The sequence below is a fragment of the Rhineura floridana genome, chromosome 4 (genome assembly GCF_030035675.1).
Source record: "Rhineura floridana isolate rRhiFlo1 chromosome 4, rRhiFlo1.hap2, whole genome shotgun sequence".
Classification (NCBI taxonomy): Eukaryota; Metazoa; Chordata; class Lepidosauria; order Squamata; family Rhineuridae; genus Rhineura; species Rhineura floridana.
Window position 1 is genome coordinate 93,374,200 of NC_084483.1, and position 14,849 is coordinate 93,389,048.

The following is a 14,849-nucleotide window of genomic DNA, read 5'->3' on the forward strand; positions in this document are numbered from 1 at the left end:
ATCCATTTGGAATTGTTCTCCCACTTTCTGCTCCCTTGTAATTATGTATATACAGTGTGAGACAGCATTATTTGCAGGTAAATTTCTCTTGTAAATAGAAGTCACACAATTTTCTAGCCAGGTTTTGCCAGCTGTAGGAATTGCACATTTGTAAGCTGTAATGGCCAAGGAAACTAGGTGCTACCACCCACCTGATGGCATGCTACTAGGGAAAATTGCGTAAGTCATTGCTTGGTGTGGTTCCTTTTAACCAGGTAGCAGTAAAGGATGCTTGGGTGCTTGCTAAGCTACTATGCAGGCAATTCACCCTTATTTCCCTTTGTTGAAATTTATATGACTCCTATCGCCCTGCCTTCCATCTACTCTTTAGAAGTGGCAGAAACACAACCTGAAGTATTCCTGATACCTTCAACAAGACTTCTGCAACCAGATGGCAGATTTCTATGAGACAGATTCCGCCATGATCAGTTAGCAGATCTGAATCATCAGCCATCAGGCAGTCTTTTTGTTATAAATCATTTTTCTCAACTCAGCCTGCTATTTTCTCCCCTCCTTCCCTAAAAGCAGTATTCAACAATGCCCACATTTAAAAAAAGGTGTTGCTAGAATCAGACACATCTCAAATGCATTTCACAACATACTGTATTGCTGCCTTCTGTGTAATGTAGTCTGGCATTTGACATTACAACAGAGTTCACATGAGCTCACTTCACCAGAATTGGATTGGCATATAGAATGCAGTAGAAATAACCTACACAGTCTTAGACCATGGAGCAAGGTATTCTTACCTCTGTACTGCAGTTATCAATTCTTTTTCTTTCTTCTTCTGACACACTAGCTGCAACTCTTTTTCTTTACACTGTGTTTTGGACTCTTCAAAATCCTTTTCTAGCTCAGCGACAGTCGCTTTCAGCTGCTTGTTCTTTTCTTCAAGAATCTGAAGCTACAGAACAACCAAAAGATTTTTCTGTGGAAGCATGCTTACCACAGATTAGGGACACTCAACCTGTGCCTTGGCAAGACTGCTTAAGTAAAGAAATATGTCCAAGTTTCCTCAAGTGTAACAAAGGCAGAACAAAAACCACATGGTTTAGACTGAGATGCATACTCTTGTGCTGGGCCTAGAAGCAAGTAAAGGGAAGAAGTGCAGTCACATGGCATTCTTTGAGACCCAATGCAGAAGTCAGAACTATCAAGAGAACTCCAAATTTATACAAAGTTATAACAAACAAACAAAACTTTTAACACAATAATAAAATACACAGAAGACAGAAAAAAATGTAGGTAAACAACCTGATGTTGAATTGCCAAATATATTTCAACTACATGTTCCTCTTGAATAGCAAATATGAAACACATTGGGCGGATTACGTTCATATGCAGAAGGATACTCCAGTGATATATGATGTACAGCAGATGCTTGGACACCTTTATCAGAGCATATTTCATCCAGACCCCCAAAGTCTGACGACTGGAGGATTTTCTTATAACATCTCCTTTAATCATTATACAGCCATGAGAGTGGCTGCATATTGTAGCCAGCATGGATTTTTTACATCCTGCAATGTTAAATTGAAAATACCCCCCATGCCATTCTGATGCTTCCCATAAGCTCATTTTTTTAAAAAAAACAAACCTTACAAAACATATAGTCCTGAACTCAGAAACGCTTGCTTAACAACCCTCTCAATTTTCATGGTGAAAAACAAAACAGACAGAAAGAATTGAGAGTTCAAAGTCTAAACGCCAGAGCCCTTTTGGACTTGTTCTGTCAGAGTTCTCATAATCTGTTGAAATTAATTAAAAATCAGCCATATTCACAGAGTACCCGTAATCCTGTTACTGACCTTGCCCCATATGCTGACCTTCACCTTCTGCAGTTTAAAAGTTAAAAAAAATGCCTGGCTGACTTTTAATTAATTTAATAAATTTTGCATTGAACTGAATGATAATGTTGGGCATGCTCAGTAAGAACCAACTGTCACTGTGCTAAAAGCCAGACTCACAGCTGCTGGGCTTGCCTAATCAGGGGGCCACACCCACAAGAGACTTTGATTTCACGTGAGACAGTCATGGCTTCCCTCAGAGAATCCTGGGAAGTGTAGTATGTGAAGGGTGCTGAGAGGAAACTCCTATTCTCCTAACAGAGCTCCAGTGGCCAGACTGGTTTAACAGTCAGCCACTCTGATTGAAGCTCTGCGAGGGGAACAGGATGTCTCCTAACAACTTGTAGCACTCTTCACTAACTACACTTCCCAGGATTCTTTGAGACAAGCCATGACTGTCCAAAGTGAAATAAAGGTCTGGTGTGGATGTGGCCTGGGACAGCTTTGGTTTAAATTTGGGTGGCTACATGTGCCTGCTGCTGTGGAATAAAAAGGTGAGGGAAACCCTGAAAAGCAATGATACTGTTCACAATATTTTCCTTTTGGAAAGGAAAGGAGCTTCCCGTCTGCCCAGTGCCCACCCACCCAATCTCCTACCCTCCCTGCCCCTCCCCCAGTTCAGTGTTGGACTACGACCTGGGAGACAAGGATTTGAATCCCCACACAGCCATAAAGCTCACTGGGTGACCTTGGGCCAGTCACTCCCTCCCAGCCTCAGAGGAAGGCAATGGTAAAACCACCACTGAATACCGTTTACCATGAAAACCCTATTCATAGGGTCAACATAAGTTGTGATCGACTTGAAGGCAGTCCATTTCCATTTTCAAACATGATTACACAGAAATAAATCCCACTGAACTCAAAAAGTATGCAACTGATCAAAGCCACCCTCCCTTCTTTCCTAACCACTCCCTTTTGCCCCTTCTCTCCCTTCCAATCTCCTCCTGCCACCTCCCCTCCACCACCCCCGGTCAGTTTTACCTATCTTAAGCACGACTGCACAGGAGTAAATACCATTGAACTCAATAAGCATGCAAATGACCAAACCTGCCCTCCCCTGCCCCATCCTTTGCCCCTATCCCTCCATTCCCCTCCTTCCACTCCCCTCTCCCCTCCCTTTCTCTTTCCCTCTCTTCTCCCCTCCCCCTGCTTCGCCCCCATGGTCAGTTTTACCTATCCTAACCATGATTACATAGGAGTAAATTCCATTGAACTCAATAAGCATGCAAATGATCAGACCTGGCTTTCCCCTCCTTCCCCTCTACTCTCCCTTCCTCCTCCCCTCCTCTCTTCCTTGTTCCTCCTTCCCTGCACACTCTAGACATCCCTCCCCCCCCAGTCAGTTTTACCTATCCTAAGCATGATTGCACAGGAATAAATCCTACTGAACTCAATAAACATGAAAATGATCAAACCTGTCCTTCTCCTCCCCTCCCCCTCCTTCCTCCTCCCCTCCCCCCTCCTCCCCTCCCCTCCCCCCTCCCCCTCCCTCCTCCCCCTCCCCTCCCCATCCCCTGTGGTCAGTTTCACCTATCTTAAGCATGATTGCAGGGGAGTAAATCCCACTGAACTCAATAAGCATGCAAATGATCAATCCATTCTCAGCAAGCTTGCACAGGATTCTGTTTCTTACCACCCAGATTAAAAAGCAAAGAAATTCACTAATAGGCAGAAAACCTTGTGGTTTAAGAATGTACTTATAGCCCACAGATATTTCTATCAAACTTTTAAAAGCAGGGAAATTGGGCAGCTATACTGAATGCACCAGGGGAACAGAAGACCTGTCCTCCTCTCTGAGATATTGGACTGCCCTACAAATTTGCCAAAATGCAAACACAATTTGGGTTAGTCTTTCACAGTCCAATCCACTTCCTGTGTAGCTTGGAAGAATTTGGTAACATGTGCCTCTGAGTATATGGTGAGTGGTGGCAACACCTGCAATCAGCCCAAATAAAAGAAACAAGACATGTGCTGTGCTGATTTTGTTTTAGCAGGGAGGAAGCAACATTATTAAGACAGTTGACATAGTTCAGATAGTCACTTTAAATATGTCTGATTTCCTTTGCAATTTTAGTGAAGTTTCCTATAGCAAATCATTTTCGTTTGCTTCTATTTCTGTGAATATGTGAAGTACAGCAACACTTTGCAAAATTTACACTAAAGAAAGTTCAAAAATAATTGTGGAATAATGGCACTGACTATTCTGCAGTAGTCTCCAGTGGACATCAGGAGAGTCTCAGTTTGCACAAGATAGTGGGAGGTGAAATATATTCTAGCAAAATGCTAAGTGTGCTCTATGTTTTTAATTGACCATGCCCACCTTGCCTTAAATGAAGTGGTTTAAACATAGCAGGCTGAAAACATGCATCTTGGGCAGGCTAAGTTTGTTTTTTCCAACAGCTAGAGTCATTACTGAAGTAACAACATATTGTAATCAGTCTGATTTTACATCAAACTGCAGTTTCAGGTTCAACTGCACTCAAAATAGAAATAGAACATAACCTCCAATCTGAAACACAAAAGGCTGTCTTCACCATCATATGACACTGACCAATAAAAAGGCTTTGAAATTAATAAAAATAAATTTGACACAGGTTTATAGGATGAATAATGAGGGAAATAAAATTTTCTTGATTAGATTCTCTGTAAAAACAGTAGTAACACAGCAAAGAAGCAAAGAACACCAACAAACATACAAAAATGTAATTATCCATCTTTGGAGATGGCAAGTGTTGCCACCACTCACCATATGCTCAGAGGCACATGTGACCAAATTCTTCCAAGCTTCACAGCAAGCGGATTGGACTGTGAAAGACCAACCCAAATTGTGTTTGCATTTTGACAAATTTCTAGGGCAGTACAATATCTCAGAGAGGAGGTCAGGTCTCCTGCTCCCCTGGTGCATTCACTATAGCTGCCCAATTTCCCTGCTTTTTAAAGTTTGATAGAAATATCTGTGGGCTATAAGTACGTTCTTAAACCACAAGGTTTTTTGCCTGTGAATATACATAAGCCTAGTATAAACAAGACTGAAATACAGCATACTCTGAATCTAATTGGAAATAGTTAAATCTACTTATCAGTATTTGTCTCTGAAGGTGACAAATAGTCAAAATGTGTTTAGTAACTCAAAATGTTGTTTGTCCTCATTAGGTACTTTAGTTATATATCCTGTCATTCATTCAACAATGTATTTTATTATTGTGTTCAAAAGCTTTATATTTTATTATTATTTTAAAATGACTCATTTTACACTGAGTTAATACTTACATTTCTTTTGATGATCCTGATTTTTCCATTGTGTCTCAGTGGTAAATGATAATGAACTATTTCCCTTTTTTGATTCTGGCCACATGACATTCTTTAACATGCTTCAGGAACTGTAAAAATCTGAGTTTTCACACAGGGTAGTCTCCAGATTTGCATTCTCTCTCTCTCTCTCTGTGTATGTATGTGTGTGTGTGTGAGTGAGTGAGTGAGTGAGAGAGAGAGAGAGAGAGAGAGAAAGAGAAGGGGGAGGAAGTAAGACAAGCAACAGTTTCCTGTGTCTTTAAAGGCAGGCACTGGGAAAGGTTTGCTTAAAGAAGCAGAAACAAACAAAAAAGGAGACAAAGTTTTAAAATGATGTTAGAAATAGAAATGTTAAAGTTTATTACTAAATGGAACATGTCAGTTATGTTTTGGCATATAGCTTTCTTCAGGAGATTCTTTTTAAATTTTTAGTTAGTAATTCAAAACATGTTTCATTAAAGCTTATGTAGAGACATTCCTGTTGGTCATGACCTTTTAATATTTTACCCAAGGACACTGTGTGCAACTATTATGTACTGCAATTTATAATATGAATTCAGCAAAAGCTCTAGATAAGCCGACTGTCTTCTGAGCACTGTGAAACACAGATTACCTGTTTACTTTGACTTTCGACATCATCAAGCGTTGGCAGATCAGCTAGGTACTTTTCAAGAGTTTCAATTCTTCTCTGTTTCTCTTTGTTCTGCTCAGATTCTTTTTGGCATCTCTTTTTCAGGCTGCTTATATACCTATCTCTAGTTTTAAGCTAGAAAGGGAACAAGATTGTGCTTCATTCATTGAGGAAGGAATCAAATCTGCCCAATGTAATTTGAAAGATTTTTTCAGCAGATTCTTAAACTATCTTCTCAGCATGGAGTAAAACTGTTTTTATTAAAAATATAAACAGACTGCAGTAGAATATTTATCTTTACAGAAATGAAGAGCTCTTGCTTACAATTTCCATGGTTAAACATTTCTTTTCTGCTTAATGATAGTTTAACAAATGCCTATCTAAATAGGCCTTTTCTTTATTTAAGCCAGCAGTTTGGAAACAACAAAGTATTTATAAAAACAAATTATTGGTTAAAATTATTTGCCTTGCACTAACAGCTATACAAACAATTTCTTTCTTCCAAAGTGTAGCAATCAGAATTTCTGCTTCTTTTAGTTTATGATCTGAACTTTAGAACTGTGGGCAGTTTCACACACAATCCCTACCAGTAGGTTGTACACACAGCATGAGTCACGGGTTTGCGTGCCTTTCCCCACCATATGCAGAAACGTGAATAAGAGCCTCTGAGAGAAAACGTCTACAACTCAATCAGGCCCTGCTCTCGTTATTCAGCTGCTTCTGCTGCAAAAAAGGATAGATTCTGAGAGCTGAACTTGATCTGTATATGTTTGGTTACCATTAGGTAAAAGAGCTTGAAATTTGCTTCTACATGCTGCAGCCTGTATAACTTTTATACTCAGGCCAAGTGTGAACTCACTATGCTAGGCTACCTTTGAATTCATACACAAATACTTTTTAAGGAGCGGAGCTCAGACAGGAAGAATAATGGAAGGATGAATAAGGAGGAACTAAGGAATTATATTGCCCGCAAATGAGGCTCACAAGCATCTTCTCACAAAAGATGTCCTAGGGATCTATTTCTTGAATGTATGACCGCCATTGATAAGAAAGGTTCAAATCTATACCAATCCAATTAACACATAACCCAAAACTGACAGCTCCATCAGGGGATTTCATGATAATAGCTGGCTTATTGAGATAGATTTCATATATTTCTTTAAAAATACAATATGTCTTCATTATACCTATCAGCATTAGCTTTGATAACTTCCTGGTTAACAAGGATCATTTTTAAGCAAACCAATTTAAAATATGTCTTCTAAAAATTAATAGAAGGAACTGAATAATATGATTCAGATTCAAGAGCTTTGCAATTTTTCACACTTTTAAATACAAGATATGTTTTGTGTCTTGTATCTGTTATAGCAAAACATCCATTACACTGAAAATCAGCAGTGACGCAAACTGGTGGTGTGCCAAAGAAATTATTAGATAACGTTGGGGTGGGGTATAAAAAGCCAGAAACAGGACACTCAAGTAGTTAGGGGGTAGGGTAATTATGCCTTGTATAACTCCTCATTCAGTCCCATGGCTAGGGAGAACATTAGCAACTATTTACTTCATTTTCATAATGTGTAGAATTTATTTATTCTTGGTTCCTAAGGAGCAGCGTTAACCATCGTTTTAGCTTTTATTATTAGTACCAACCAACATAGGCTCTAATGGATAAGCTGAAATGTTATTTCTAATATTTCTATAATATTCTCTAATATTTCTTTAACTCTAATATTTCTTTAACTATACTTTTTCCTGGCCTCTATGACTGCTGCAATCTAAAGAAACACAACAGCAAAACTGAGGGAAATTTTTAACAGTGGAGGGATGAATTATGATGCAACTGAATTATATACACACACTTGAGTATCAAAATGAACCAGATCCACCCTTTTCACATCCTCCAAGATAATGCTTTGCAACTCAAGCAAAAAAGAGTCCCCCCTACCCAGGAATAAATCTGTATAAAATGGGAACATCACCTTGGTGAGTCATGCATAGTACGCATAAAAAAGATACTATGGATGAATCTGAAACCTTAAATATAGGTAACATTACTGAGAAATTGTGTTTCTGTCTCGGCAAAAAGTCAATGCAAGACCCACCTTCTCTTCCATCTTCTTTTTATCTTCATTGGATTTGTTTGCCATTTGTTTCAGAAACTCACTGAGTTGTAGCTCCTTACTCTGTACTGCTACAAGCTTTTGTTCCAGCTCCTCCCTTTCACAGTGGGCCACAGATCTCTCTGCAAACTGAGCCTGCATTGTTGTGTTCTCATACTGAGGCTGCTTTGAAGAAAAAAAAGGGAACAGATGACAAAAGGAGTCTCTGAAGATGCTGTTCTCAACTTTTTGCCTGGGACTTTTGGATCAGAGTGACCACCTTGGCAAGAGAACAAACGTAGTGAATGCTATCTTGTTTCTAGAAATGAAAATGCAGAAGCAGGCCACAATAAATGTATTGGTTGTTATCTTGAGCTATAGCATATATCCAGGTTTCAGCTTTATCCAAGCATATTATTTGTATTGTTTTGTGGTATTTTGTGTTTTGCTGTACGTGCATATTTTGTTGTATACTACCTCGATCTTTTATAAGAGAGGGTAGTCTATGAATAGTGCTATAAATCAATAAATATGCATCGGAGCAATAAACAATGTAACATACATTCCAAGTTAATCAGTGGGGGGTGGGGGTAGAAAAGAAAAATGTATGTGGTAGTCAATCTGCAAATTGAACTGTGGCTACAACCATACATGTAAGGAACAGTGCCAGGTCAATTGTTCAACCCCTCCTTCCTTTCCCATTAGTTTGATTTTTTTAAAACACACAGATAGAAGTTTTACACACTTTTGTGAACAATCTTATCAGGGAAAAAATATAACCGTCATATGCTCTGTAGCAGCTCTTCTCAAACTATCAACATTTTATAGATTGTAGTAGTCAAGCTAAAGCCCAATCTAGACAAAGAGCTTATCATACGGTAAAACTGTTAATTAATAATGAAACCTCTAACCTACATTCTGAAGTAGTACAGCTACCCAGATCCTTCATGATACAACACAATTCATAATTACAGGAATGTATAACTCTCACTTTTATATTGATGTTTTAACTTCAAGCTTTTAAATGTAACATGAGATACAGTAATACCACAAACCTCCAGGAAATCCTTCAGGAAAGAAGCTCCATTTAACAAGTATTTTTTGGGTGTGGAGGGAGCGCACACTCTGACATAATCAGAATGTGGCTCCTTGTCTACTGGATTGTGGCTGCTGCAGGCAGCTCTCTCACGTGTAGCTGGAAGGGTGCTCCTTGCCAGGTGACATAGGTGCCCTGGAAGCACTGTTTACTGCAGACGCATCTGCTCAAGTGTAGGGGAGGACAGTGGAGCGAAAGAGAGACCAAGAACAGGATGCTGGTGAAGGGGAGGGGGGAGATGGGCGAGAAATTTGATTCAGTTTGCATTTCAAGCGGAATTTATAATGTCTGAAACAATATGAAAACACAGACATCTGTTAAAATTCACACTTGTTTGAATTTTGCAATGCAGTTCGCCAACCAAAGTTTACAAAAATGCACATGGTATGGGAAAGTGTGCATACAAAATGCATATGGTAGGGGAAAGTGTGCATAAAATGAATATAAGAGTTTAAGTAACATACAAAAATATATTACGTGAAAACAAATTCCTTCCAAAAATGTGTACGTTAGTTAAAACTGTGTACAAAGATGTGTCATTAGGAGAAATTTGCACTAAAATGCTAGAGAATTTTCATGAGGATTTTTTAAAAAAAATAGCAAATTGCTGCAGAAATGTGGAGAACTGATTTTAAGATTGGAAAAATGAGAAACTGAGATAACCGAAATTTGACAGATTTTTCCATCCCTACTAAATGGAATACAAGTTACTATGAAATGACTCCTAGCCTGCCCTTCATGATCCCAGATGTGTGCAGAATTTCTATGTGATGCTGTTCTTGTTGTTATGTGCCTCCAAGTCTACTACAACTTATGGCGACCCTACGAATCAGCAACCTCCAAGAGCATCTATCATGAACCACCCTGTTCAGATCTTGTAAGTTCAGGTCTGTGGCTTCCTTTATGGAATCAATCCATCTCTTGTTTCGCCTTCCTCTTTTTCCTACTCCCTTCTGTTTTTCCCAGCATTATTGTCTTTTGTAGTGAATCATATGATCAATTCTATGTGATCAAATACAAATAAAAAAGTCATCTTACCTGGAAACTACTCATGTAAGGGTCTTCACAATTCACAATATGCCCAAGCCTTGCTTGCTGAGCTCGTAGTTCATTCTCTCTTATTTTCTGATATAAAAGGTTAATTTGCTGGTTCTGTCTGTAATTCATGAGAGTAAGAACAGAAACAATAAAAAATAACATGTGAAAGTTGAGTTATGTTTCCAGTCTTTCCATTTTTATCCTCTTGGCAATTCAAGCAGGAAGGAATTGGCATTTTGTTACCATCTCAAGTTGTTCCACAATGTTGGGATTTAGAGGTTAAACTTCCATAGCCCAATCAGTAATTTCGTATGGAGACATAGAGGATTTCTGGCTGTGAGGACTTTCTGATTCACTTCAGTGGATCTGGAAAATCACTGTGCATTGAGGGAAAAGCAAAGGAGTTGCTCCTTCTACTAAGGTGAATGAGAAAGGCATTTTATGCTTTCACAGTGCAATTAAAACTCTCAGTTGAAGACTTGTTAAAATAGATGAGTTGTATACAATTGGTGTCTCTCTGCCGAAAGAAGGCTCTTTGATCCAGCAAAGACTTCCATCAGTAGAAAAGGGATCAAGGTGATAGTCACTTATTTCCCCTTCCTCCTACAACCCGTTATACTACCTGCACTGATCTGAAGGCTTTCTCCAAAGCAGATCGGGGAGCCAAGGGCTGCAGGGGGGAGGAATTGCCAAAGATTGCCTCGATCCCTGTTTCGATGACAGAAGGCTCCACTGGATCAAAGAGATTTCTGTCAGCAAAAGACACCAATTGCACACAACTCAAAATATTTCCCCCAACATTCATCAGTGAAATTGACTGATTTTGCAAGCTTATGTGTGCATTGTAAAGTTTGGCTTTTATAAGTTTTGGTTGAGCAATACTGTCGTGTATTCTACCCTTGGCCACATACTTGTGTTCATTATCATGTACCACTTCCCACAGAGATGACAGCTTTTTGACATTACACAATCTGTGCGTTGTAAGGCAAACATTATTTCTGTTACTTTTGGCTATTTCCCCCCATACTCAGATGATTTTGCAAGAGCAAGCTGTTGTTTCTTTAACATTCATTTGCTTTCTGCTATTTTATTTGCCATTGTTTTATTGTATGATTTATTTATTCATGTTTTGTTATTGTTTTAAATTACTTATTGGACCCTACCCTTGGCATGCCTGTGGTGAAGGGTGGTCAAGAAATATTTTAAGTAAATAAATATTCTATGTTCTTTCAAACTCAAAAATCCAAGACAGACAGCAACATAAGCTTTGTAGCAATAGTACTGGTAAGAGAGCCTACCTTCTCACCAGGAGAAATTTCTGATGCTTTTCAAAAATTCCACTTTATTGTGGGCAGAGCAAACTATGCCATGGACCTGCTTAAATCAATGTTTTAGTCTGACTGCTATCTTGAGCATCAGGGTAACAGATTACTATTATTTAGGCATGGCATAATGGATTAATATTACTTGGAGTTATTACTTTCAGCTGCTACATACTTACATTTCATGCTAGGGGCTTTGCCCCTGTGTGCTTCAAGCACCACAGCCCCCCACAAGGATTTCCAAACACACCCACACACTCACACCCACATGCAGGGACTCCCCACACACACACAGCCAGGGGCTCCCAAATACTCTCTCTCTCTCTCACACACACACACACACACACACGCACACAGGTCGCCCCCCCCAATGAGTTGCTAAGCATCCTCTTCTCCTCCCCCACAAACAGGTTGCCAAGCTTCCTCCTCTCCTTCTCCTGTGAGGCGGAGGAAGGCAGCCGGCTAAGGCGAATGACATAGGGACAGTGGGGAGTGGCTGCTGCACCACCTTGCTCTCCCACTGCTTCCCTCCTCCTTGCCTTCTGCCACTGAGGCTGTTGGTGAGGTGGGGGGCAGCAATAGCAGAGCAGAACAACTGATGAGGAGCTACCCCAGGCTGTCTTGACAGTTCCTCCATGGCTCACCCAGGTCCATCCTGTTTGCTCAGCCATCCTTGCTTGCTGTGTTGCCCATCTGCCATCCTCACTTGCTTCATGCCCAGCACCTCCCCCTTGCCCCCATGGAATGCTGCCATCATTATATGTTTAGAAATGCAACATGCCTAGGCAATAAAAGGGTTCACAGTACAATCCTATACATATGTACGGAGAAGGAAGTCCCACTGTGCTAATGGGGCTTACTCCCAAGTAAATGTATATAGTATTGCAGCCTTATTTGGTCCTTCACATGACAGAATTCACTTCTCTCTTGCAAAGTAGTTTCTCAAACAGTTACTGAACAAGCACATTCAGGGCATTGTATCCAGACAGTCAATTAATATCCTTCCATGTTATTTTATCATCCCTTCATTATCTAACAGTTCAATACATCTCAATCCAATCCATGCTGTTATAGGTGAATTCATTACAGTTACATAACAATATTAAATAAGTGCTATTTGCACATTTAATCATATGTTCAGAACTTATATCCTAAACAGGCTTGCCAAAAAAAACCCCACAATTTTTAATGTTTCATTTATTTCGTATGCAATTATCTTTCACAATATTAATTCTCATAGTAAAGCTAACTTAAAGCTGCCAAAGTAGCTATTCAGAAACGATGCCAAAAATACTGTAGAAACATTCCCTATTTTGTATATAATCCTATAAATCTCCAGAGTTATCTGACAAGGAAAGGCCTCATGCCATGAACATTTCATTGCTAATAATGTTGTATGGTTGCTTTAATCCTTTGTTGTTCCAACACCTGTTACTATTAATCCCCTGTACTACCACAAGGTGATAGGGTTTTGCTTTTACAAAACAAAACAAAAAGCATGATGATCTCACAAAGTGTGACAATGCAAACAATATATCTGGCAGTCTGAAATTCTACTGGTAATTCTAACATTTTCTGATAGATTCCAGATAGTAAGACCTTCTCTTCTCTGTTATGTAGCAATTTGGGTCTACAAACTGAAGTGGAATCCTTACCCCCAAAGTTAAGCATAAATTTCCTTTCTCAAATACTTGCAGTCTTTCCCCCCTTTTGTTGTACATTCTTACAACTACCAGTTTCCTTTCCCTACACCCATGGTTACCCATGGCTATATACTATAGCCAGTGTCAAGTTTTCACATTCCACAATGTTAAAGTCCCAAGCATGGATGACTGCCCTAAATTTTTGGGTTAAAATGTCTTATGAATACTCTTCTGGCTATCTCCCACTACTCTGGGAAGATCTTTTTATTTCAAAATGGGCCCAAACATTTATAAACTATCTTGCAAATATTGACCTTTCAAATGAACATCTGATAACTCAGGATCCAAAGTCAGTTAAGCTTTCAATCCTGACTCGTATCAGTGATATGGACCTTCAAAGTTCCATCACTGCAGCCACTTCGACTTGTTCCCCCACTCATTTTGGTTTGAGTTTTGCGCCATCATCTAACGCCTCTTATCTGGAATACCTTACGATCCCCAAATACCGTCTAGCCTTCATGAAGGCTAGATTTAATTGTCTCTATTCCGCCTTATTAGAAGGGAGATTTCAGCGCATTCCTTACGCAAATCGTTTATGCCCATGTGGTGTCAGTGCCATAGAAACCCTATTCCACGTCGTCCTTGAGTGTTCCTTATATGCTGCATTTCGCTCTAAATTTATAATTCCTATTATAAATAAATTCCCTAATAAACCACTTGACCGCTTACTCTGCTACCTTCTGTCTGCGGCTAACAGGGATACTACCTTGCTTGTAGCCAAATATATTTCTGCGGCTCAATCAGTCCGGAGGGCACTTACCCCTTCAGATGTTTCCCTTTCCATATAACTGTTTTATTGTTTTTATACTTCTCTATGTTTTTGATATGATTGTATAGATGTATTTTTGTTATAAATGTACATAGCTTTATTTATACAAATGTTTTGGTCTATGACTGTAACAATAAAGAATTTGTATTTGAAAAAATTGAAAATACCCCCTTCTCATTCTGATGCTTCCTATAAGCTCATTTCAAAACAAACCTTACAAAACATATAATCTTGAACTCAGAAACGCTTGCTTAACAACCCTCTCAATTTTCATGGCGATACACAAAACAGTCAGAGAGAATAAACAGTTCAAATTCTAAAAAGAGGGGGGGGGAACCTAGAGCCCTTTTGGACTTTTTTCTGTCAGAGTTCTCATAATCTGTTGAAATTCATTAAAAATCAGCCACGTTCAGAGTACCTGCAACCCTGTTACTGACCTTGCCCCATGCACTGACCTTTATCTTCTGCAGTTTAAAAGTTAAAAAAATGCCTGGCTGATTTTTAATTAATTTAATAAATATTGCATTGAACTGAATGATAGTGTCGGGCATGCTCAGTAAGAACCGTTAGTGTTCTAAAAACCAGACTCACAAGCAGCTGAGCTGGCCTAATCAGGCAGCCACACCCATTATTTCACATGAGATAGTCATGGTTTCCCTCAGAGAATCCTGGGAAGTGTAGTTTGTGAAGGGTGCTGAGAGGAGACTCCTATTCCACTGACAGAGCTCCAGCGGCCAGACTGGTTTAACAGCCAGCCACCCTGATTGAAGCTCTGTCAGGGGAACAAACAAGGCGTCTCCTAGCAACTCTCAGCACCCTTCACTAACTACACTTCCCAGGATTCTTTCAGAGAAGCATGACTGTCCAAAGTGAAATAAAGGTCTGGTGTGGATGTGGCCAGGGACAGCTTTGATTTAAATTTGGATGGGAGGCTACATGTGCCTGGTGTAGAATAAAAAGTGAGGGGAACCCGGAAAAGCAATGAAACTGTTCACAATGTTTTCCTTTTGGAAA

The 14,849-nt window shown here is 39.5% G+C and overlaps 1 protein-coding gene across 8 annotated transcripts in view; it reads right to left on the reverse strand.

The window, feature by feature from the left end:
* Positions 1–14,849, reverse strand: part of CEP85L (centrosomal protein 85 like) — a 146,038-nt gene that overhangs the window by 23,730 nt on the left and 107,459 nt on the right. For 7 of the 8 annotated variants that reach the window (XM_061623704.1, XM_061623702.1, XM_061623703.1 and 4 more), the window contains 4 exons: positions 10,042–10,159; positions 7,911–8,093; positions 5,791–5,943; positions 789–943 (listed from right to left, as the gene is read on the reverse strand). In XM_061623704.1, the coding sequence (XP_061479688.1) occupies positions 789–943; positions 5,791–5,943; positions 7,911–8,093; positions 10,042–10,159 (609 nt within the window). The remainder of the gene's footprint in view (positions 1–788; positions 944–5,790; positions 5,944–7,910; positions 8,094–10,041; positions 10,160–14,849) is intronic. The other variant, XM_061623699.1, reaches the window with a different exon arrangement.